Consider the following 25,901-nt stretch of genomic DNA (forward strand, 5'->3'; position numbering starts at 1 on the left):
TAAATTGTGAGATACTTTTTTTAACCATTGTCAATAAGTGTTATGGTGTGTGTGAGAATGCTCAAACCATTGATCTCTTATCATTTATCTTTTAACCTTCTTACCGTCAAAGTTACTTAAAAGGATCAAGAGGAATTAGAACAAAAATAAGAAATTGAGGATACTGATATAATACAGCTTATTAAAAATGTAGAAAAATTGCAAATTCAATTCAAATTACAAATAATCATAAAAGGAACTAGACAAAAAAATATATATGAATGTCCTATCATATAGTTGCATATTTTGCTGATAGGTTTATACATTAAGGTGATTGTATATCTACCTGACAAGCTAGTTAAAAGCTGATTCTACATAAAATTGTATGACATTCGATAAAGGAAAAGATCATTCATACAAATTGAAATGGAAACAATATCAACTCATAAATATAAACAAAGTAAACCTTCCTTCAAAAAAAATAAATTAATAAACAGAGTAAACCTTCAAAATAAATTTGATAAAACAAGATTAAAATTATTAAGGTACATTATAATATTCATAATATGCAGACTTGAAAATCCACATTGTAAACAAGGTCAAATTAATAACCACAGTCACGAATATCTTGTCTAAAAAAAGGTAACAATAATTAATTGTTCAATCCTACGTTGAGAAGAAGGTTTTTCTTGTAAATTGCTACATGATAATGAACATGTTGTCCTTTCACTTCAAGCTCCTCAAATATTTGGGTGTTCAAATTAAACCATGATAGTCCTTCTCCTTCTCTTTTTCTTTCAAAGAATATAAGCTCATTACCTGATTTGATAGGACGCTCAATCAAAGGTAAGAGATCAACAGTGAAAAGTTTAGTCCATGATTCTTTGACGCCTAGTTCTCCCAAGATTGATATTTCGAAAGCAGTGTTTCTGTGATTAGAGATGAAAGCAAGAGATCCATTTAACATCATCAAGTGCACTAATTCAAAATACCAGTCAAAATTCATGTAAGAGGGAATGAGTGTTGTAATGAACGCCTCGTTAACCAAATCAAATGACACCAAGTATTCTCCCATAATACTTCCCCGGTCTCCACCGTGCCAATGGCACATTCCATCCATGTATGATCGGGCACCATCTATTTTCCTAACATGTAATTTGAAATCAAGTTTGTTCCAAGAGTTACTTTTTACACTGTATATCTCCCATGACGGAGCATCAAAGAAATCCTTTAAAATCAATGTATGTTCCACACCAAGATTATCACAAAAAGACTCTATTAGATCATCAAGTTCTACACATCTAATCACTTTATAGTCATCTCTAACATGGTCATAACCAAATCCATGTTTATCCCAAAAATGATCTAGATCAGGTAGTACAAGATCAATAGGGCTAGGTGGAATGGCTTTGAATTCCTCAGTGGTTGGGTTCCATAATAAAAAATATTTATCTAGTTGCATGAGACAGAAAATTCCATTAACACTAACAGAATCCAAAATGTGAATATCATAGTCATCCTCGTAAAACGGAGGCGGTAAATCAATTTTGACTATGTTCTCAAACCTCTCACCATAAAGCAAATGCATCATAGAACGTTCTTCGGTAGAATTAGGTGAGACAATCTCTTGTAAAAGGAGACAAGTATCATCGCGGTAAGAAGGACTATTCGAAATAAAATTGTTACGATATATGTTCACAAAATTAGGGTTTTCAAATAAAAGGGCCCAAGATTTAGATACACATCCAAAACGTTTCAAAGACTTCAAAGGTAATTTAGATAGAACATAGAAGGTAAGATCATTAGGTATATGTTTGTTCACCTTCTCATTTGAGACAGACATTGAATTCTCTATCTTCGACTCCAATGACATGGTTTGTCTTCAATCTTAACCAGCACCGACAAAGAAGAGACCGATAGAGCCGCTTAAGCAAAACCTTTGCAAGTGTAAAAAATTGGTCACATGATTGAATTTATAAAAATATCATAATCTCATATTTATTTAATTTTTGAAACATTAAATATTATTTTTTTGCTTTTTCTTTTTTGTAATTTACCATTGTATTAAATGTTTTCCGTACCTTAAAAGAATGGAAATAATTATTCTGACAACTCAAAAGTTGTCACATATTGTGTTTTTATATAGTTGTCAATTTAATATTAATTGTTTCTCTCATTTTTAATTAAACCAATACTTACTTTATATGTATTTTTATACGGTGTTTCAAAAGTTGTCACATTTTGATTGTTTAAATATTACTCCAACAAAGATGTGGGAGGTGCCTTCTATATATTACTGGCTATTTCTTTTCCCATCTTACCATCTTCTCACACATCATACTCAGTTCCGAAAATACCTCTGTTTGGATTATATAAATTTGAATTCCTTTTTGAAGATTTTTGGATTATGTGATCTGAAATATGTTTATATATAAGCAACAATCAGAAAATTCTCATTTCATCGATTGCGAATTTTGCTTTTAAAAAACAAAGTAAAAAAATGACAAAACTTGTCAAATAAAATTAAAAAAAAATACCACCATTTTTTTTAAAATCCAATCAAGCTCATGCAAAAATAAATATTTTTCTTAGAATATGAAAAATAAAAAAAATAAAAAGGTTTAAATGATGGAATTTTGAATTTTGAGGGGGAAGAGTGACATAAGAAGTTCCTTTTAAGGGAGACTCGTTCCTTATTAGTTTTTTTCCTGATTTTTCTGGGCAAATTTGAAAGCAATGTGATCCAATAGCTTGAAAACTAGATTTTCGACTAGGATACGATAGGAACAACTAACAATGACCTAAAACATAAAACACACTAAAGCAGTGGGCTATAATGGTCGAACATAGTATTTGTACCGCCCGTCGTGATTATTTACTTATTTTAATGAGTTTTAGCATATATTTATATGATTTATATGTGATTTAAATGATTTATGAGATTTACGTGATTTATATGATTTTTATGAGATTTAAGTGATTTATAAGATTAAATGAATTATGAGAAGTTATGTGATTTTTAGAGATCTTATGAAGTATTGTGACGTATTTTATAATATAAGATTTAGAAATAAAATAAATATTTAGATGAGGGGCTGTTTTATAAAATTAGAAAGTTTAGTGGGAGAAAGAAGAAATAGAAAGAATAGAAGAGGTGTTATAAATAGAGGAGTTAGGTTGAGAGAAAAACATAACGTACGATCAGTTTTCGGTGAAAAGGAGAGAAAAGTCAAGAGAAGAGGAGGAGACCTGGAGAGCTGCGATTTCATCTGTTATAAGGTAAGGGTGAGACTAACTCTCAATATTATTACGTCTATGATTCTGAAAAATAGATTTAGCATGAGGTAGGTCGAGTTTTGTGAGAATTGAGGATTAGGGTTTATGGCCGATTTTGATGATTAGATGATAGTAAACCGTTTAATTGATGTAAAAATGATGTATAGACCTTAGATGATTCATAAGATGGTTATTAGAGGCTGTTTAGAGGTTAGAATCAAGAGATTAGATGAAAAATTGAGAATTTCTGAAATCTGCCTGATTACTGTAGAACCGTCGCTCGCCTCGCGAGCTGAATCACTCGCCACCGCGAGCAGAGAGAGGAAAGGAGGTCCAGGAGCTATGTTTTACTCGCCGCTGCGAGCAAGTGAGCTCGCCTCGCGAGCAAGGCAACTCGCCACTGCGAGCAAGCCTACTCGCCACGGCGAGCAGTTACCCCATTCTGCCCAAAATTGTTTCTTGCGATTTTTCGCACGTAAATTCTTGAGATGACCCTTAAGTTGGAAATGTAAGTTGTTAAGAAGTTGTAAACTGTCCAGGAAGCTTAATTAAGATGGCTGAGATTAATATTAATGTAACATTGTTATATATGTACTATTTGGATTATTTATGATGTTTATATTGATGCGATTCACTCTTAAATGTTGATGTGATATTTAAGAAATGTTTATGTGCTGCCTACGTTGCTATTTCCTGTTGACGGACCTTAATGTCATAAGAGTTGCAAGAGTCGGTCTAAGTTGTATAGATCTAAGAAGTTGTCCATATTAATGGAATCATAAGAGATGTTCATGATGTTGTCTAAGTTGTAGGAAGTTGAGTCCATTTGCATACTCATTAAAGATGGGGGCTTGATGCCCTGGAGCTTTTGCTCAAATTACGTTGGGGGCTTGATGCCATGGAGCTTTTGCTCACTTTGTTGGGGGCTTGATGCCCTGGAGAGCCTATTTACGCTCATATATGTTGGGGGCTTGATGCCCTGAATGGTACCACATGCATTTGCATTTGTCAAGATGTTTAAGATGATTTGAGATGATTTAAAAAGTTAAGAGTTGCATAGTTGAGTTGAGTCGCATTGTCGAGTCAAGTGTTGAGTCGATTTATGATGTTTGATTATGATTTGATGGTGATGTATTGATGATGATGTTTGACTGTGATTGATGAGGATAATGGTATGATGCTAAATGCTTATTAATATTGATGCTTATGATGTTTTATGTTTTTAAATATATTTTGATGGATTATATGCTTAATATGTTGTTTGTGAAATCTCACCCCTTCTGCTTGAAAATGTTGCCCTTCGTATGGGTAACTTGCAGGTAATAAAGACTAGAGGCGGTCGTGAGTGGACTCCGCACATATGTGTCTCAGGTGCTCTGATACGTAACGGGATGAGACTTTGACTTACTTTCTATTCCTTACGTATTGCTTATGAACTTTTTATGAATAAATGTCGAACCAAGACTTATGAGACTTTTATGACAAGGCCTGCGTGCCAAAGACTTTTATGATGTTGAACTAATTTCCGCTGCGAAGTTTTAGATATTATGATGTTGATTTTTGAAGGATAATTGTTTATTTATCCATTTTATGATTTTTAAGAAGTGTGACATTCCGTTTACGATTTAAATACTCTGATTTATTATGAAATTTTTATATTGGGAAAAACGGGGTGTTACAGTATTCATGTCACAAAACAGGTCCAACCTTTGTGTTGGCACATTTTTTATTATATAAGCTGAACCTGTTTTTATCATGATTTTTTGGCAAAACAATTATTCAAATTTTAAAATTTGAAGAAAAAAAATTCATTTCAGATTTTAAAATCTAAACGAACACTATGCATGCTTCAAACACGCCTTATAGAGCAGTTATAAAATCTGATGTACTTATTCTTTTTGGAATTTAGAATCCAAATTTAAGAAAAATGTTACTTTCCACAAAAAATTTATAGAAAATTTTTATTTCGGATTATATAATCCAAATCTCAAGGGCATTTTTGAAATATTGGAGGGCGCGTGAGAAGAGAGTAGCGTGAAAAAAGAAATTGCTCGTATTATTTCCATCAAAGGAAGGAGTATTAATAAGATATTTCACCAAGAATGGGTAGCCCATAATTAAAGTAGGTGAAATCTTTATTTTGGGCCTCCTAAAATAAATTTAGAATTCTGCTCTTCTCCCAGCACAAAACGTTCTCGCCCAACTGAAATGCCGAAAATACTCATGCGTTAGTTAAGTAACACAAGTGTTAAAATCTGCGCATCTTAACATGCGCTGCGCAACTTAACACACGCTGGAATTAACACTTGCGTGAGTTAACTCACGCTGGAAATTAACACTTGCGTGAATTAACTCATGCTGCATTACTTAAGTAGCGCAGGGGTAAATTGATAATTTCAGTTGGGCGCGAGTGTTTTGTGCTGGGAGAAGAGCAGAATTCATAAATTTAACATGCAACTTAAGGGAATTTTTTATCGCCCCGCATTCTTTTGAAAACATGAAAATGTCCTAAATTTTTTTATCTCCCCCCATATCTTTGACAATAGTGAAAGGGAAGTTTTTTGGCCATTTTCAAATTGCAAAAAAATAGCCACAACCATTTTTACTAGTTCATATTCTAGGATTCAAGCATAACAAGTAATTCTGATTTTAGGATTGAAACACGCCTTTAGCATGTTTCGAACCCCTCTAATGCCAAAAAAAAAGTCTTGGGAAAAATGCGGAATTTAATTTTGACACCAGAGAGGTTTAAAACATGTAAAAGATGTATTCGGATCCTATATTGAAAAGTGTAAAAACACTTATTTACTGTTAGGATTCTACAATCTAAATGGGTAAAAATTTTGGAAAAAAAAAGCAGTTAGTAAAACGACAGTGGTCAATTTTTTTGCCTTTGTAGAATCCAAAAAAATACAATTCGGGTAGAGACATTTTTGGGCTTTCGAAGGTAGGCGGCGATAAGAAATTCTCGCAAGTTGATTGAGTTGTTCGTAGCCTAACTGATCATCCATTTTAGAAGTTAGCCACCATAAAAAATTTGTGTTTATTGTTGTGCTAGCCCAACTTGAATTCATGTGTAGGAAGTTCTTTTCCCACCCTCCGGTTTTCTCGCATGCCCTTCAAATTGACCAAAATATCCCCGATCGGATTATATAATCCAAACCCATTTTCAGATTATGAAATCCAAAATGTGCCTTACTCCATTTCAAACCTTTGTTTTAGCATGTCAGCCCCTATTTTGTATAATAAAGAATAAAAAATTGTTTGGGTTATGTTATCCGAATGCAGGAAACATTTCAGACTATAAAATTCAAAAACCACATGCCTCCAATTATGTTGCCAATTGTTTCACCTCAAGTTTTGGATGATCTCGACAATGTCAAAGTTGAGGTTCCTCCATCTCTAGTTGAGAATCCTTCCGACAATGTCATAGTGGAGGTTGCACCTAAAGTTGATAAACCTTTTGTAAACGCCAAAGTCAAGACTTCTCCATCTGTATTTAGAATCTTTCAGGCATTGCGAAAGTGGAGGTTACACCTTAAGCTGAGAATTTGTCTTTTAGTGTTAAAGTCGAGGTGTCACCTAAGCATTCTATTGATCATCATATGCAATTTACTACTAAAAAAAAGTTTCCATCATGGGACAAGTTGTTGGGGTGGGTTTGAGAAGAAGCATGGAAGATAGAATTTTTATTGTTACCAGAAGATCAGACAATAGAGTAAATGGCCAAAAAACATTTGTTACGGTGATATGTGAAATAGAATGTTATTATACTAACTTTTTTTGTAAGATAATTTTTTTTAGCTCATTTTCTTTTTATAGCCCAATAAACTTAGGATTGTATAGATTGTTTAATGATTGTTGGATTATACAAATGATTTTGCTTATTTCAATTTAAAAATTGCTCTTAACCCTCCCAAAATAATATATTATCCTCAACGGTGCCGTTGCGCTCTAGTAACTAAGGCAAAACAACATTTTTGATAAAATTGTTGTTTTTTTTAAGGCTTAAATATGCCAAAAATCCCTGCGAATATGATTTATTTTGATTTTGGTCCTTGTAATTATTATTTTTTAAATATACCCTTGCGTATTGAAGGTGAAATGTTTCTATTTTGTGTTTTTAACTTACGAGTTAATTGTTGTTGTTGTTTTGAAATAAACTTGAATGCAGTGACAGTTAACTTTCGTTGGAAGCACTTAGCGAGCGACACTTAACCGCCGATGAAAGCAATTAGCTATTTTTGGGATGCTGAAGAGCAATTTTTGAAGTTAAAAAAGAAGTTTCCTTATACAAATTTGAGTGAACAAAATTTGAAGTTTTTTTCTTTTGATTCCGACAGGTGAGCTTGCCTATAAATCAATTTGTTTCATTTATTTTTATTATTAATAAGTTAATCCTCAACTCACTAAGTCACCAAGGTTGGGCATGAGTATTAGGGTTTGTTTGGATTGACTTATTTAACCGTATCTGCTGACATACATTTTGTGAGAGTGTTTGGGATAATTTATGAAAACGGCTTGTGACAATTTTCATAAGTTTTTTTCAACTTGTTTTCATAAGTTCTCCAATACACTATGAGTCTGTTTGGCAAGACCCATTTTTGTGCGTATAGCTTATGTCTTATATTATAAGCTCATTTGACTAAAAAATACATGTTTGGTAACCACCACTTTGTCATGAATTTATAGCTCATGGCTTACGTCTTATAAGCTCATTTGACTAAAACAGACATGTTTGGTAAATACATGTTATGATGTACATATAATATCCCCTTTTAATTTGTTCGTTAAGTGAGTTTCCAACTTTAGAGAAGGCGAATCCAAATAAATTATTAATTGAACTTGATAGTTAATTAACAAAGTTTAAAGTGTCTTAAATATAAATAATTGACAAATCAATAAAAAATATCAATAATAATGAAGTAACTAGTATCAAGTGGTTAATGATCAACTTCACTTATGGCCAAATATCCAACAAAAAAAGTTGTGGTCAAATTAATTAGAAGTACATGAGTTTGATCCTTGACTAGAATATTCCTCGGTCAAACTTTTGGAAAAAGATACTCACTCCGTTTTAAAATACATGTCGTAGTCAATCATTTTACATATGTCAATACACAACTTTGACGTTGATATCTTTAATTATCTATAATAAAAAATTATAAAATTTAAATATTTTAAAAATATTTATCGAAACAAATCGAACTACATCTTACATACTAACATTTGCATTTATATATAAATTAAACAAAATATTATTAAAGTAAGTTATGTGAATAGTGTATATTGTAAAAATGGGATATGTATTTTAGAATGGGGGAGTATTATCAATAATCTATCTAATCTAATACGTTATTAAAGTATCAATCTCTTTCCCCAATTTTTTTTTCTTTTTTTTACGAATTTAGTCTTTAAAGTATCTCACCAATCTCTTTCTCCAATTTAGTTTTAAAGTATTTAAATCAATAAATGGTCATAAAGTTTAAGACATTCATCACCTAAGTGTCTAAACTAGATCATTACAACCCATCATGTTAATTCCTAACATACTTCATATACTTCAGAGAGTACTACTTATTACATTTATATACTTTAGAAACTAATTAAATTAGAGAGGGTACGTACTTTAGAAAATAAATGGATGATTTATAGATAGTTATTTGAGTTATATAGAAAAGAAAAGATAGGAAAGGTATCTTAAGTTGATGGGTCACTATCTGAGCTGTCCCTTTTTCCACCTACCATGCATGAAATTGAAAGGTTCGATAGATAGTCCAACTTCTTTATAAAAATTTGAAGACGTTGCCATCTTTGACGAATATATACTGTTACACGAGGCTACTCGAAGAAGGAGAGGACAAAAGAATTTAATTAAGGACCACAATATGGTTTTTTATATTGGTAATTAAATGCAAAGATGACAAGTTATAAGATATTTCATGCATGTGCTAAGATAAGGTAATTGTAGAAACTAGACATAGTAGATAGTGATTGAAAAATGTATGTTGTCAACTTTGTATACTTTGGATACCATTGTTATTGATATATTTGCTCGTAATTTGTTTGGATTTCTTTTTTAAGATTTTGAGTGTATAAGTACGTACGGTTAGAATAAGAAGAGATTAATATTATTGGGATATGTTAAGGAGTGTCTTAAGAGTTAGTGAATTAAAAATATAAAATTATTTTATACGATTCCTAAAAAAAATCAATACATAATTCCTCAAACTCTTAAGAGATTCAACCACCAAAAATTATAATTGAAACTTAACTCTATTAAGTAAATGTTGCCGACTTTCTCCTTAAGCTAAAAAATACAATGTTTCTTTGAGTTGCCATTGAAAAAAAAAACATCTCTCTAAGTCTTGAGGTTTACTCCAATACTTTGTTTTAAAGTTTCACTTGGAAGGACTTTGGAAAAAGAAAAGAGAAAATAAAATTGTAAAAAAGAATAGTCCATGAGTGAGACTTTTTTTTTCTTTTATAATTAAAAAATTCTTCAAATCTAACATTTATTATTATAATATTTTTAAAATTAAATTAAAATTATATTAGCCATAAACATTCATTTATCATTTCTACAAAAATACTATCTAAAAAAATTAAAAGATTTTTCTGTCATTAACTCTACTCCCCTCTCAACCCTCTTCGTCCCTATCCAAAATCCAAATCTAAGCTTAAAATTCTTTAACATTAATCACACTCACTTGCTTTCAGATATGTAAAAAAGGGCAGTTGAGATATACAGGTGAACTGATGTATGACACATTTAAATAATTTGAAGTACATACAAACAAACAAATTTTATCCTTATTATTAATTGAAGTCAAAATGTATACGGTATTCATTATTGTCGGAGGTGTGAACATATGCTATTATTGTTGCAACTTGCAAGATATTAGATACTAAAGGAGAAAAAATGACACATCAAAATAAAAAATATATCATTTATGTTTTCTTACTCTATCTTTTTACATTACTCCTTTATTTCTATAAAAGTTGAATTACTGAAAATGAATTCCTTATCTAAAATGCCAAAATTGAAGACCAATTTTTTTGGTTTTAATTTTTTGTTAATATTCAACTATTTTTAGTGGTGTTAAAGATTCTCTCATATAACATATTTCATGATTTTTTTTTGAGGAATAATATATTTCATGATAACTTTAACCTTCTTGGTCTTGCAAAATACATCATACAACTTTGCAAATATTTTTAAACACAACTCAATTTTGTGTCATTTAGTCAATTCCATGCTCCACATTTCCTAAAGAGTGTGGGCAACTTTATTAGTAAAAGGAAAGAGAGATCATATAAGGGAAAATGAATTATTAATAATGTGATAAAAATAGAAAAATTTAGATATGAGAAAAAGTTTGACAACTAATCTACTATGTTGCATAAGTTGATATTAACCACACGCCATCACATCATAGCACACTCAATTATAGAGAGAAAATTGAGTCCAAACAAATAAATTACAGAGAGAAAGTGAGCAACAAAGGTCAACGTTTACGACTCTGCATGAAAATTTGAAGGTGTGACATATGCTAATGCTAATGATAGAATTAAAATAAGACTAACTTATAATTTAATTATAACAAAATTATTTTAATCTTTTCTTTTTTTCTTCAAAAAAAAATTATTTTAATCTCAAACTTTCTAATTTTTTTTTTCATCCCTTCTGACTTAGATCTCTACTTATTCTTTTCTCACTCAACTTATATAATTTTTTTTTTATTTTCTTCTTCTCTTTTTTCCCCCCAAAATTTGGTGATTTTATTTTTTTTTATAATATCTTCAACTGCAGAATTCATTTAAGTTCTGTTTGAGAGTTTAGAAGAGAGAAAACGAGAGGGCTTGAATTTTTTTCTCTTCTTTGGTTCTTAAATTTGGTGAATTCTGGAAAGAATGGAGAGCTTTGGGAGGGGAGGATTTTTAGGGGTTTAGTTTTTTTCATAATACAAAATTTCTTTAATTTCCCTAAAAAAATTTCTTTAATTGTATTGTTTAGGTAAATTTTCTAAATCCAATATATTGTTATAGCACTCGCAAAATTAAAAATGCATTACTCATAAATATTCATTCTTTTATCATTCACTAGAAAAATACTCTCAAATTTTTTCAAAGATTTCTCTTTTTTTCTTTCTTTAATCTCATCTCTCTATAGCCCTCATCTCCCTTCCTTTCCAAACTCCCAAACAAAGTCTTAAGGGAACTATCTTTCGGTTCACTAGAAAAATACTCTCAAATTTTTTCAAAGATTTCTCTATTTTTTTCCCCTTTAATCTCATCTCTCATAACCTTCCTCTCCCTTCCTCTCCAAACTCCCAAACAAAATCTTAAGGAACTATCTTTCGATACATGCATACTTTTCTATAGACAAGAGTTAGGAATTTATCTCCTAATCACATGTATAGTAAATCCAATTATTTTGTCAAACGTACCACTAAGTTATTTAATTAATAATTACTTATATGACATGCTTACTCATATATACCAGTACATTGCTAAAAGTCACGTTGAATGAGAGATATGACGCAAACATGTATTTATAAGTGGTGAAAGAAAAGAGCTAAACGTCACGTACAAAATCCGAATCATCTTACCTCTTGGGCTAAGCCTCTCGCGGGTGTGATAGTGTAATGTTGATGCAACAACCTTTCATGATAATATACTATGGTAGGGTACGAAATATGTTTTTGAAACTCTTTTGGGGCAGCTCTTAATTGCTAAATCCAATTTCTTACTTCCTCTGTCTCCATTCTAGAAGTTGAACCCATTGCCCCGTTAGAATCGATCAAAATGACAATTTTAAACAGAATACATGATGTCTTGTTTGAAACGGACAGTAAGATCCTAGTTGATGCCCTTATTTCTTCTATTGTTGCTCATAACAAGTTTGGTGACCTTGTATAACAATGTAGAGGTATTTTGAATTGTAATTTCGACTTTGTAACGTCGTATATTCGGAGACAAACTAATATGGCTGCATACAATATAGTTAGAACTTAAAACATACTTATCTCATCCTAGCCCCATATTTTTCATAATGTACTTTTGTACTCTTTGATTATGAATGAAATGCATTAATCTTGCCTTGCTTAAAAAAAGTGATGAATGCATTTTCACCTTACATGCAAACTTTATATGGTTGATTTAGGCTCAACTAAAATTTTAATATGATATTAAAGTTTATACAAGATCTATTGAACTCCCCGCTGCTATCAGATCACCACTATCCAGCAACTCAGATTTTTGTCCGAGTTTAAACTCAGAACCTCTAACTCTTTATCATTTCTCTTAAATTCACTTTGTAAAAAGAAAGTACAAGAGTTTCTTTAAGGGATGGATCTTTTAGGATATGATAGACACAAGTTAGGAAATGATCTCCTAATCACATGTATAGTGAATCTGATTCTCTGCCAAACGTGTCACATATTATTTTGTTTATTTGTCATGGTTTTTGTCCTTATGCTACTTGCACCTCTCTCCTAATTCTTAATGAGAGGAGAGGACCCCTGTCCAGCACAAAATAAGGGAATCAAAGGAGGAAAGGCCATATTTCAATGTCTTAGTCAGAAAAGTATTTGTGGCACCTTGGTAAACCAATAGTCACTACCCTACATAAAATATAATCTCTAAAATGAATGGACGAAAACTAAAAATACAAAAAGTGTAGGGACACTTTGGTTCCATAACATAGACCAAAATGTGCCACTTTCAATGGTTCACATGCTTGTAAAAATATTCTACTTTATTTCAACTTTCAACCAAGTTCAATATTCTTTGAATTCTTTTTTTTATTCTTTTGAATTTTCAATATTATTCCTCTATAGTTCAATTTTTTTTCTTCTTCATAAAGTAACCCACTTGCATTGAAATAAATTCCTCACGTATGTTTGAATTACATGTGCCATACAACTAACCCTTGACTTCCCTTTCTCTCTTAATTATTCTCTATATAATAACCATTTTTCTTCATAGTTTTCCTATAATTCAAACATTTATGTTCCCTTCAACACTTCTACTATAGAGTTCAAAAAGCTCTATATAGGTAGATAACACCTTAAAGAAAACACCAACTGAAAAATACACCAAACTACTTTCTTTTCTCCTCTTTTCCATCCTTTTTGCGTGGTTTGAAGGGCACACACTAACTATCTCAAATAGAAGCTCAGAACGTAGTTGGTTTCACTAGTAGAACATCATGCATATAGAAGCCCCGGAAAATTATGGCCCCGAAGACAAAAACTTCGACGACGATGGACGAGCCAAGAGAACTGGTATTTCATAATGTTTATTACTATTGAGTTTGATGCGCAGATGACAACATAACATAAACATATTCAAATACTATTATGAAACCATTTATTTTGATAAAATGTTTTATGTTATAGTTTTTTCGTTCTAAATTTTAATTTTGAAATTTTCACTTTGTTTTTCAAAAATTTGTACAATTTCTTTTCTTCAAATCCTTGAAATAAGAAAACATATATATTAAACCTTTCTTCTATTTTTTTTTTGGTTACCGCTTTATCTCTAATTATAAATACACATTTTTATATATTGGTAATATTTTTTTATTGTATTAATTTTTCTTTAATTATGTATATGATATATGGTTTTGATTTGATGAATTTGAAGGGACATGGTTGACTGCTAGTGCACATATTATAACGGCTGTGATTGGTTCTGGAGTTTTATCACTAGCATGGGCAATAGCACAAATGGGTTGGGTTGCTGGTCCTGCAGTTCTTTTTGCATTTTCTTTCATTACCTATTTCACTTCCACTCTTCTTGCTGATTGTTACCGTTCACCTGATCCTGTTCATGGCAAGAGGAACTACACTTACACTGAAGTTGTCAGAGCTAACCTAGGTACTAAATAAATAACTTTACTATATAACCATTTTTATGTTGCATGTTAATGTTTAAGTAGTTTAAGGAAGTGTCTTATACGGTATATGGTGGACCGAAACTTGAAAATCGTTTTAATATTTTAGTAGAGGCTTATGATATTACTCGTCCTCACATTTGATTAGCTGTGAGTGCACGGAGGACCTTGAAATTTTACTTAAAGTGATGGCAATTATTGTTATCGAAATTTTGAGCAATTTTTAAATATCGATTGTAGACCACATGTGATGAGACACTTAATCATACCCTAATTATTGCCTAATATTTATACTAGATGAATTCATAACAGCTTGTTTGATTACCAATGATTCTATAGACATCTTGTATTATAAAAAAATTGTAGAAACTTGAGACTCTCTGTTGTTGAATCTTTTCATGTACCTGGTTTTATTAGTTAATTATTTCCAACACAAAATATAATTGTTTCTTGTATGTTCTTAGCTAGTTTAAGAAATAATTCAATTTTTTTATTAAATTGATAAAAATAGCTCACCATTAATTTGTCACATGATTTTCTTTGATAGGAGGCAGAAAATTTCAGCTATGTGGTTTGGCGCAGTATATAAATCTTGTAGGTGTGACCATTGGCTACACAATAACTGCATCAATTAGTATGGTGTAAGTTTTTCCTCATCAACTTTTGACTAAGTACGTATGTGTAAATATGTTTAAGGTTCTTGATGAAACAATTGATTATTTATAAATTGTAGATATTATATTTAAGTACAACAATATACTAAAAGCATTTTAGTAAGTGTGAAGATTTCTGAATTCTCAATAAAAAAGTGAGAAGATAATTTATTTAATAAGAGGAAGAATATCAAGAGAATTTTATGTACCTTATACTAAAAATAGTTGAATAGGTAATGTTTTAGAGCATTTTTGGAATATAAGTTTGACAAAACCATAGTACACTATGACTTTGTTGAAACTCTTTTTTTTTTTTTTTTGAGGGAACTTTGTTGAAACTCTATAAAGTCTAACTTTTACAAAAAAAAAAAAATAGTAGTAGTTCACTGTGATTCTTCGAAATTCATCATCAATTCAAACGTACACTAAGTAGAATCGATAAGTTCACCACTACTAAAAAATTGAATTACTGACAATATTTTTTTTTTGACAAAATTGAAAAAAAAAAGAATTTGTTTTATTCATATTTTTTTTTGAAAGGGACTTGTATCCAATTTCTACCCCAATTAATTCAACCATTTTTAGAAGTGATGATCAAATAAGAAATACACTGAATTGACAAAATTACATCATATAATCCTAATCAATTTTTTGTTTCCATTATTTATCAGGGCTGTACAAAGATCAAACTGCTTTCACAAGCATGGACATCAAGACAAGTGCTACGTCTCAAATAACCCTTTCATGATAATCTTTGCATGCATTCAAATTGTTCTATGCCAGATACCCAATTTCCATGAGCTCTCTTGGCTCTCAATTGTTGCTGCAGTTATGTCATTTGCTTATTCTTCCATTGGCCTTGGCCTTTCCATAGCCAAAGTTGCAGGTAACAAATTGCATCACTTCAACTATATTTTTTTGGTACCCTATAGTTAATTAATATCTTATATTAAAATGGTCATGGTTTTCAATTTCACATTATTAAATAATAATAATTCCTTTTTGTCAATGTTTGAAGATGGGGATAATCATGTGACAACATCCTTAACTGGGGTCCAAATTGGGGTAGATGTTACTGCAACAGAAAAGGTGTGGAGGATGTTCCAAGCTATTGGTGACATCGCATTTGCTTATGCTTTTTCTAATGTGCTCATTGAGATCCAGGCAAGTAAATTATTTACTGATTTATATATGGTTTAAATATACCATTTAAATCTTACAAATTAATATATCACTTTTTATTTTTAGTTTATATAAAAAATTGTTTTTAGTTTATATAAAAAATTAGTTTATATGTACTATTGCAGGATACCTTGAAATCAAGCCCTCCAGAAAACAGAGTGATGAAGAGAGCAAGTTTAATTGGAATTTTGACTACAACATTATTTTATGTGCTATGTGGAACCTTAGGTTATGCTGCATTTGGAAATGATGCACCAGGAAATTTTCTCACAGGATTTGGTTTCTATGAGCCCTTTTGGCTAATAGACTTTGCCAATGTTTGCATTGCAGTTCACTTAATTGGGGCATACCAGGTAAATAAATAACTTACGACCTAAAATATTAATAATTTAACCTTACTTTATTTAAATATTTATTAACAAAATAATTTTTTTAAAATAAAATCAAACACCTCTCAATTTTACTTGTAATTTTATATCTGATTTACAAATTTAAACGGAGTTGTCTGATCTTGATCTGAACGTTCGACCTGTATGACTAAAGCTAATGTGTGATTTCCTATGGTTAGGTCTTTGTCCAACCCATATTTGGCTTTGTAGAGGGCCAAAGCAAACAAAAATGGCCAGATAGTAAATTTGTGAATGGAGAGCATGCTATGAATATTCCACTATATGGAAGCTATAATGTGAATTACTTCAGAGTAATATGGAGGAGTTGTTATGTGATTATCACTGCTATCATAGCCATGTTGTTCCCATTCTTCAATGATTTCTTGGGACTAATTGGTTCACTATCCTTCTATCCATTAACCGTTTACTTCCCTATAGAAATGTACATTAAGAAAACCAACATGCCAAAATATTCATTCACATGGACTTGGCTCAAGATATTAAGTTGGCTATGTTTGGTCATTTCTATTATCTCAGCTGCTGGATCAATTCAAGGGCTTGCAACATCACTCAAGACATACAAACCTTTCAGAGGAGAACAATGATACTTTGTTAATTTTCTAGTGGAACCCTATTTTTATTTTTCTTTGCCAATGATTTTTCTTGTCTTAAATAAGTTACTTGCTAGAAGTTTAATCCAAGTATATTGTACCATTATGATCAAGTGCTTATTGATAGCGAAAAAATTCAAAACCTACATGGAGTACAATATTACTGTAGTGAATAATAATCTATCCCAAAAATAGTTGTAAATTAAACTATATGCACTATATAGGATATGCAAAACAACATGTTCTTTTTTATTAAGTAGTGTCTGCATTTAAGCTTTGTACCAAAAAAAAGTTTGCATTTAAGCTTTGTATAAACTAAAGAGGTGCAAACCAATCTTTATAAGTATAACCTTTCTTATTCAGAAGAGGCTTCATTTAAGTTTGCATATGCATCAAATTTTATTTCATAAGCACCCTAAAAATTATAGTATTTTGTTGATATTTTTTTATATTTAAAACATCAAAGATTTTGAAATATAATCGAGTATTAGGATGCTCAAACCTATATAAGTAACTTAAAGAATATGAGCTATATATTGATAAAGAAAAGATATAAGGAAACAAACACCCCACAAAACTATTGCAATGCTACTACTATCTTGAAGGACAATCAAGAGAGTCAACAAATCATTGGTATAAGAGGCAGTGACCCCCTTTGACTGTGCCATAAATCATTTTCTGGTCAACACTATTATATTATCCAACAATTTCTCATTCGTTAACCATTAAACTTGACAATATCATATCATTCACCGGCTTCCAAATGACCTTAAGTACAAAATGCATGTCGATCCCAACTTCATTCACCCCTTGACAGAGACGGAGTTAGAAGGGGGACAGTCGTCGGCCATTATCCCCTAATGCTTTGATGTTATTCGGTATAATACAATACAATATATTATACTTTACTTAATATTAAAAAAAAAAAAGCAAAAACACTCTTGCAAAGGAAATGTATAATGTAGTATGAATGAATGAACCTCAGACACATTCATTCATTCATACTCCAATGGTGAACTCTATCAAAAGATATTTTTGCAGATCTCATTGAATCACATCATCTTAAAATTTATAATAGGTTCTACATCTCATCAAATATATTAATGTTTTGTTTACCTTTGGTTGCACTCGTTCATCTTTTTACCTTTTTTACTAGAGAAAAAACATCGATAAAAGGCTAAGAAGAGTTGCTTCACAAGAGTACGGTGATTACAAGTTATCGAACTCCAATGAAAACAAACAAAAGACTCTCCTTTTTAATTACATGCTTGCGTACTCATATCAAAATATAACCACTAGAGTTGCTCTTTTTTTTTTTTTTTTTGGTTACAACCTACTTTTTTTTTGGTTACAACTAGAGTTGATCTTAATATAATAAAAATAAAATTATCAAATTGTTAATAAAGAAAACAAATAAGGTTGTGGGGGCAAGCCGCCCCCAATTTATTATAAGTTGATCCGTCCATGTTAACAGTGTAATAGTTATTTGGTAACACACTTTTGCACAATGCACGAAAATTTGCAGTGTAATAGAAGTTCCTTTTCAATTTTAATCAATATATGGAAGTCTTCTAATAATGCAATAGAAAAATTTTGTGAAAAAAAAATACCACAAAAAATGTCAACACGACATTTGCAAACTGTTCGTGATGTTTTAAATGCCAAGGATAGCCCTACATTTGCTCAAAAAAAAAAAAAGGATAGCCCTACATGGATTTACCTTTAGCTACTGTAATTTTTTTTGACGAATCTCGCATGAAAAAGGGGTCTAGAAGGTGTTGGGTCAATGAAGAGAGTCCGGAAGAGTACCCACATTTGGGTCATGACAATAACATAAGTGGGAGAGACGCCAAACCACACTCTTATCCAAAAACTTTAAAGTCATATGTTTATTGACCAACTAAACTGTTTGATTTTGATTGACCAACTAACAATGTATCAGATGCCTGCAAGAAATGATGATGAGTGATGACCAAAAGGGAGCCGAGTCAATTTCAAAGTTACTCCTTGAGTTTCAAAATAGAAGTCATAATCAACCATTTCACACACGACAAGACACAACTTAGATTGTTGATATATTTAATTATCTATAGTAAAAAATTATAAAAATTTAATATCTTGAAAATATTTATCTAAAAAAAAATCAAACGACATCTTACATGCTACCATTTGTATTTATATATAAGTTAAAAAATAGGATCAAAGTAAGTTATGTAAATAATACACACCGTAAAAATGCGACATATATTTTGAAATGGAGTGATAGCTTTTAGAAAGGGTAGAAAATAATAAATACACAAAAATAAAGAGAAGGGTGTGTATAAAAAATAATGTGGTGCAAACAATATCCCCAAAATTTAATGTAATAGCCCAACTAACTATTGAGCCATATTTTTTATCTGAAAAATGAAAATAAAAAAATAAAAAGAAAAGTGTAGAAAATATTTTGAACCATTGCAAGGGAGATGAAGAACTGGTGGTGGTTGTGACAACAGCAACATTTATCCTTAACTTTTTATGTGACAACATTAATTCCTTTCCCCAAACTTTGCACAACCCTTTCATGGAACATAGAATAAAATTATGGGTCTCTGCTTTGGTTTTAGACTAAACACTAAACTCAGATATAGTACTGTCCCTCTTCACCACTCTTCTCCTTTCTTCACTCATTCACATATCTTTACCTCTTCATCTTCATCTTCATCTTCTGGTTAGCTCTTTTCTTCCTTTTTGTATTATATTAATTAATACTATTATTAATTCCTATTTTATTTTGCTAATTATAATTCCTTCCCTCCTTTACTTAGAGTAATGATATTGTAGTAACAGTTTTGTTTATAAAGTGCATACAATCATTTCAACATATACTAAATTTTGATGCACTGGCAATCCATCACCGACAATCAATTGTATGATATATGAGTTTAATTAGTATGCTATGTCAGTCAGGGTACAATTATTTTACACGCATCCACTGATCACGTCTAAACGCACGGGTTGTCATATTCATTAATTGACGTAGCAAGTAGCAACACATCATTGTATCCATGTGTAAAATAATTGTACTCTGACGGGGACGGGGTATACTAATTAAATTCCAGATATATTTAGTGATCCAAATCCAACCATTATGATTGAATTAGTGTCAAAAATCTTTACCCTGTTAAGTTCATAAGTTTATAATTGTGTCAAGTTCTGAATTATATTTTTAATTTACATATTCAATTTCTATGTATATTTCTTAGTTCGAATTGATCAAGAGTATCCGAGTTCGAACCCTTGCTAACAATCTTTGACCAAACTTTACTTACCTCCAAACTGAACTCCGGATTGTCAAACCGATTCCCCCAGGAACCTTAATATATGAAAATATATATGCTTCTTAGTGTGTGTGTGTGTCTTGGAATGTGATTTCCAGTTAGAAGAAGGATACCATAGTTAAAATTATCGAGTTTATTAATGTTAATGTGTGTCATTCTCTTAAGTATTATGATGCTATTTCTTTTTCTTTTTTTCACTTTGAATTTTGGGTTTAAATGTGACGTAGCTGGAGGCAGGGAAACTTTATTCAACCCTGTGAGGTTGTCTTTGCTTTCAACAATTTATGAGGAAGGAGAAACTTTGCAGAAAGATTTTCGAAAGACATTTGCATTTTCATCATCAGCATTGGAGGCTCCGGAAAAAGATTTATTGCAAGGAGGAGAACTACCAAAGGTGTTCAACATAATCCTTTGCTTTGTATACAATCATGGTTTTAAATTGCAGACACATCACGATCTTTGCTATTGCAGAGAATCGCTGTCAAATGTGGCCTGATGCTGCCAAAATCACAGTGGCAGAGACATCAAAAACTTGATGTCGCAGTCACAGACCTTATATTTAGAAGAATGAATACAATTTGTTTTTATGTTGATAGCTAAAATTGGGGGAAAAATCTTAAAAATATTTGTTTTTCAGGTAAATAAAGGAAAGAGGTCGCTTAGTAGTGTGCATGAAATGACAGATAACACGCAGTTACCTTTTGAGGAATCACATTTCGGTTTGTTAATGGAGAACCTTGGTGTTTTAGAAGAAACTTTTGCTGATTCGGAAGCATTGAGGTTGGAAAAGAATATTATAATGCAACTAGAAAAGCTTGGAGCTCTTGAGTTGTTCAATGTTTGTCTAACAACATCTTTCGGAACCTCATGCATATCAAACTGCACTCACAAAGTTCTTGAACAAGTTGAAGAGAATAAGAGAAACCACAAAGTAGATGACTATACAGGTAAAGTTATTGTCCATTCTAGCAAGAGAAAGGAAAATAGAAGAAGAAAGAGAGGATCTGTTTCCATAGCACCTTCCTCTCGATCCTTGCCTTTAGACGATAATCAAGAAGATCCATTACGTTCTTCACCGGCTTCTTTTGCAAAAAGAGCATCAAATACTAAAAATAAAAGAGCGGTGATTGCTCAAAGGGAGGTGGAAATGTCAAAAGGTGTAAAGGTTAGTTTATCGTCAATAAAATATCGAGTTATTCGGTACCATGCTTGTAAATTACGCAAATATTAAAGTTTTGTACTACTCCAGGTTCTAGCAGAATTAGAGAAAATTAGAACAGCTATAGAAGAGGATACAAAGCAAGTGGTAAGCTTGAGTAGCTGGGCAGAAGCATCTGGAGTTGACGAAAAGGTGCTACAACAGCAACTGTATCATGGCTATTATTGTAGAGATGAGTTGATACGCAGTACTCGTTCCTTAGTTCTATACTTTGCTAGAAAATACAGGGGTATGGGAATAGCTTTGGAAGATTTGCTTCAGGTATTTTCTAATTGTCATTGTGCGTAAATTTTTTTGTTTGACATTTTCTATATATTATTGTGGAGGAGTTTCTATTTGGATTTTTATCTGTGTTCGCTCATTCATCATTCATTCTTGTAAATTATCACAAGAACCTGAGTTTTGCGATTAACAATGGATATTTTATGGACTTAACAATGAAAGTTTTGTCAAAATAACTGTAAATCATTCAAGATATATGTTTGTGTATGAGATGGAAGGATATTAGTTGATTGATCATATCAGTTCATAGATAGAGTTCATGACACAAGGTAAATTAAACTTTTACCTCCATTAAGTGTTTGTTTGGCAAATAGGAAAATCACGGTATTGCCGCACGTTCCATAAACTCTACAACTACTAGCTTCTATGAATTCACGTTCAAATTGTCTAGGGACGCGAGAAAAGCCAACGCCACCGTGTATCCAAACAAATGTTAAGTTTTCATCTAAAAATAAATTTCGGTGCACCTGCAAGTTTTGACCTAGAATTTCAGAAACAAGCACTACATATTCTTGTTTTCCCCCTTTTCATGATAGATCAAGCAGATCTCACCGACATGCACAGAAGTTTATAACTTTGTATTCTCAACTATCGTGGGAAACATTGTTTTCTGTGGATAAACTGCGAAAATAGAGAATGATTAGCGAGGAAAATGATCATCGGCGTGGCATATGACTCTCCATAATTACTTTTAACTAAATTTTTAACAGTTTCAGTATTTTTGTAATCTTCAAGGAATATAAGGAGTTTTAAATTTTAAACATGAGGTCGGGGCCGTGGGGAAGTTACACATGATTTTAAACTCTGTTCACTCAAGGTGATTTGAAAGATTCAAGGGTGTATAATTGGACAATATTTTTGGAAACTCGGTATCCGGCAGTATATTTGCCTATATAGTCTACATGAAAGAGATTAACATGAAAAGGTAAGACATAGTCAAGGTTCTTGGCAGAAACATCATAATATATGAGCCCTTTTCACCCAAAACGACATGCAACAGTTGCTTATGACGATGTTGGTAATTTTGTTGTCTGCATCACTTATGGCCTTAGGTTAACTTCACTTGTGGTTTACTTTGTTGCTTTATCCTTTCGAAGACAGAGCATTTTGTAAATACTTTATAGCAGGAAAGGACAATCGAAAATTGTAGAGTGTTTCCATCATTAATGGTTTGATCAATGTTTTCATGTTGACAGTAAGTAGAAATGTAGCAATAAAATTTAACAATCCACATATACATGAATGCTCCTTAATAACCTGTATGTTATTCTCTTCACATTTCATAGGTAGGATATATAGGTGTTCTCCAAGGAGCAGAGCGATTTGACAGTACAAGAGGATACCGATTCTCAACCTATGTGCAGTACTGGATAAGGAAATCAATGTCAAGAATGGTGGCGAAATATGCTCGAGGAATCACTGTTCCTGTATGTTCCTCTTTTGCTTAGGAGGTTGTTTCTTAGTAGAAATTTAATACAAGAACGACCATGAATTTGATCTTTGCGTTATTTTTCTTTTCATTACTCTTTTTAGTGGTCGATGAACAAGGCAATAAGTCAGATCCAGAAAGCACGGAAGGTCTTGAAAAATACAACCATGAAATATCCCAATGATCTTGAAATTGCAAAGATGACAGGTCTTTCACTGGACAAAATCATGTCAGCTAGCCATTGTCTAAGAACAGTTTCTTCAATGTATCGCGGCATTGAATACATGGTAAGACTACTATTTTTCCCATGTTTGCCCCATTGTTACTTCTTCTTTTTCTGTTATGTTGTGGTCCGACTAGTAATTTTATTTAAAAAATTGTCATTTTTGTTATTGAAGAAGAAACCAAATATGTAAACTCCTAAATTGAGAAAGCAGTGTTGAAAACACACTATTCCAAACATATTTCTTACTATTGATTGAAAATTTGAAATTAAAATAGATACGACTACATAAATTTGGAAAGACTTGTATGAATGTCAACCAAAAAAACAGGGTGTTGAAAAGAATTTGCTGTTAGCATTTCTCAAAATGAGAGTTAAATAATAGAAACAAACATGATGTCTTGTAAACATCAGAAAGGCCATTTTAAACAACAATTTGGGACAACAAAATTCAACAAATTTTTAAATGGTCAATGCACTTCACAACCTGATCAACGTAGTTTAATGAGTAGTTAATGGGTATATCAAGATTGGATAACTCATTAACCATTAACTGAACTTAATTAACCAATTAACCACAAATTTGAACATTACTAACGATTTCAGGCGTTCCAACTACATGGAGATTTGAAAACTTGAAAATCAAAGTTGATCACATTTCAAATTGTGGTTAATAAAGTTCTGTAAATGGTTAATAAGTTACACCTGATATATCTATCAACCAAATCTAACACTTCGTTAACCATGTGTAAAAACCGTGTTAACCATTTAAAGATTTGTCGAATTTTGTAGTCCAAAACTGATGTTCAAGTTCAAATAACATTTCTATTTAAACCATCATGTGTCCATGAGGACAACACGTACTTTCTTTTTTCCCTCGGTGTTTTTATGACCATGTATGTTGGTATATTCATGCCTCTTAGAGTAAGCATGAATGTTTCATTGTGATTTGTGAGACTCAGGAATAATCATCCTAAAATTATTTTTATCTAGTATAAATTGTTTTTCATGACATTCATTCTGCAGGGTCATATGCCCGATTTGTCGATAGAGAGTCCTGAAGAGACTGTCATGAAACAGCACATTAAGAAAGATATACATGATATCCTCCAAAGCTTGGACTCAAGGGAAAGGCAGATACTAATCCTACGATTCGGCCTTACTGATGATCATCAACCCAAGTCTCTTGAATATATAGGGAGGATTTTCAAAGTTAGCAAAGAATGGATAAGGAAAATAGAGAAAAAAGCTCTCACAAAATTAAAGAATGAAACAAACATCTCAAAGTTGAATTATTATTTGGATCTGTAGTTTATCATTGGTTTTTTTTGATAAGCTTCAGTGACATCTATTTTCATCTGTATATGGGGATTATGAGGGATGTGTACAAACTCTTAGTCCAAAGTTTATTGAATGCACTGTGTATGAAATAAAGTTATTTTTTTACAGTTTTCTAGTTTGAAAAACGTTATCAGTTGTTACCAGTGCAACACTTCATAACACAGATATTTAAAAATAATATTATTTTATTTTATATATCTATCTCCAAATGAAAGATAGAAGAGAGTCTTAACAATGTTGTTGATCTTCTTGTTTCTTGTGTGGTCATTGTGAAATTGTATTTTTTTTTTGTCCAAAAGCATGAGTTCTCAGGAGAAATGAGTCCTTGTAATTCGAAGTTTGGTCGGAAGATAAGTTAAATATTAGTTAAGGATCGGTCCATTTAGGATTTAAACTTGGATTTTCTCAAATGGTTTTTTCTTAATTAATCATTTGTGAAATTGCATGATATTATATTTATCTTGTGGCCTTGAGAATAAATGATTTTCAGACTGGTGGGGGGTTGTTTGTGTTCTTTGGCAAAATAATTTGAATTCTTTTAAGATTCGTCCCGGTATTTTATTGAATCATAGATTACCTGATGTCATACTCAACAACAACCAAGTCTTATTGAATCTTTAGAATCGGCTACTTGATGTCATACTCATGATAAATTTGTGTAAACTTAGTGAATTTGTAACCTTTTACTCACTTAATCTATCTTAAGTCCAACTTATTCTGCCTGAAAAATAGGGGGGAAATTGTATACTAATTGTCTTACGCTTACGAGAAAAAATGAAAATGATTTTATAGTGAAAGTTAAAAATTTATGTGTTGATCCATATGTGTTTATTTATCAAGTTGTTTTTAGTTAAACCTAAATTTAAAATAGTTTAGTTGATTAAATTAAATACACATATCATTCACAAACGAGATTCTCATATTCGAAATGAGATTTGAACTCAGATCATTGTGAAATTTGAGTTGAATCCTTACCAAATGAATCAACCTATTTTTGAGGTCTACAATATTTCAGTTCCCAAAGATATGGATATGAATTTATACAAAGCTTGTGAAGGTATACAAATATATTTTTCATAGGTGTACAAAGTTTTATA

General features: G+C 31.5%; 3 protein-coding genes across 3 annotated transcripts; 2 read left to right on the top strand and 1 right to left on the bottom strand.

The window, feature by feature from the left end:
• Window positions 1–501: 501 nt before the first annotated feature.
• Window positions 502–1,869, bottom strand: LOC146952865 (F-box protein CPR1-like). The gene has a single exon (XM_085742400.1). The coding sequence runs from the start codon at window positions 1,850–1,852 to the stop codon at window positions 632–634; it is 1,221 nt and encodes a 406-aa protein (XP_085598526.1). The 5' UTR covers window positions 1,853–1,869; the 3' UTR covers window positions 502–631.
• An 11,383-nt stretch (window positions 1,870–13,252) lies between these two features.
• On the top strand, window positions 13,253–17,130 carry LOC146952866 (amino acid permease 6-like). The gene is made up of 7 exons (XM_085706832.1): window positions 13,253–13,544; window positions 13,906–14,139; window positions 14,703–14,796; window positions 15,480–15,694; window positions 15,827–15,972; window positions 16,116–16,343; window positions 16,559–17,130. The coding sequence occupies exons 1-7, from the start codon at window positions 13,469–13,471 to the stop codon at window positions 16,982–16,984; spliced, it is 1,419 nt and encodes a 472-aa protein (XP_085562958.1). The 5' UTR covers window positions 13,253–13,468; the 3' UTR covers window positions 16,985–17,130.
• A 2,313-nt stretch (window positions 17,131–19,443) lies between these two features.
• On the top strand, window positions 19,444–24,911 carry SIGC (RNApolymerase sigma-subunit C). The gene is made up of 7 exons (XM_085706843.1): window positions 19,444–19,700; window positions 20,538–20,704; window positions 20,948–21,475; window positions 21,560–21,790; window positions 23,098–23,238; window positions 23,345–23,527; window positions 24,490–24,911. Exons 1-7 carry the CDS (start codon window positions 19,574–19,576, stop codon window positions 24,772–24,774), a joined length of 1,662 nt encoding a protein of 553 aa, XP_085562969.1. The 5' UTR covers window positions 19,444–19,573; the 3' UTR covers window positions 24,775–24,911.
• The last annotated feature ends 990 nt before the right edge of the window (window positions 24,912–25,901 follow it).

The sequence above is a fragment of the Medicago sativa genome, chromosome 1 (assembly GCF_051527215.1).
Source record: "Medicago sativa cultivar Bolivia chromosome 1, Bolivia_mono, whole genome shotgun sequence".
Classification (NCBI taxonomy): Eukaryota; Viridiplantae; Streptophyta; class Magnoliopsida; order Fabales; family Fabaceae; genus Medicago; species Medicago sativa.

Excerpts from the sequence above, each read along its gene's own strand:
- LOC146952865 (XM_085742400.1), bottom strand. The coding sequence starts at position 1,852 with ATGTCATTGGAGTCGAAGATAGAGAATTCAATGTCTGTCTCAAATGAG.
- SIGC (XM_085706843.1), top strand. The coding sequence starts at position 19,574 with ATGGGTCTCTGCTTTGGTTTTAGACTAAACACTAAACTCAGATATAGT. Across the intron at positions 19,701-20,537 it reads ATCTTCATCTTCATCTTCTG|CTGGAGGCAGGGAAACTTTA; the intron begins GTTAGCTCTTTT and ends AATGTGACGTAG. Across the intron at positions 21,476-21,559 it reads AAATGTCAAAAGGTGTAAAG|GTTCTAGCAGAATTAGAGAA; the intron begins GTTAGTTTATCG and ends GTACTACTCCAG.
- LOC146952866 (XM_085706832.1), top strand. The coding sequence starts at position 13,469 with ATGCATATAGAAGCCCCGGAAAATTATGGCCCCGAAGACAAAAACTTC. Across the intron at positions 13,545-13,905 it reads TGGACGAGCCAAGAGAACTG|GGACATGGTTGACTGCTAGT; the intron begins GTATTTCATAAT and ends ATGAATTTGAAG. Across the intron at positions 14,140-14,702 it reads AGTTGTCAGAGCTAACCTAG|GAGGCAGAAAATTTCAGCTA; the intron begins GTACTAAATAAA and ends TTTCTTTGATAG.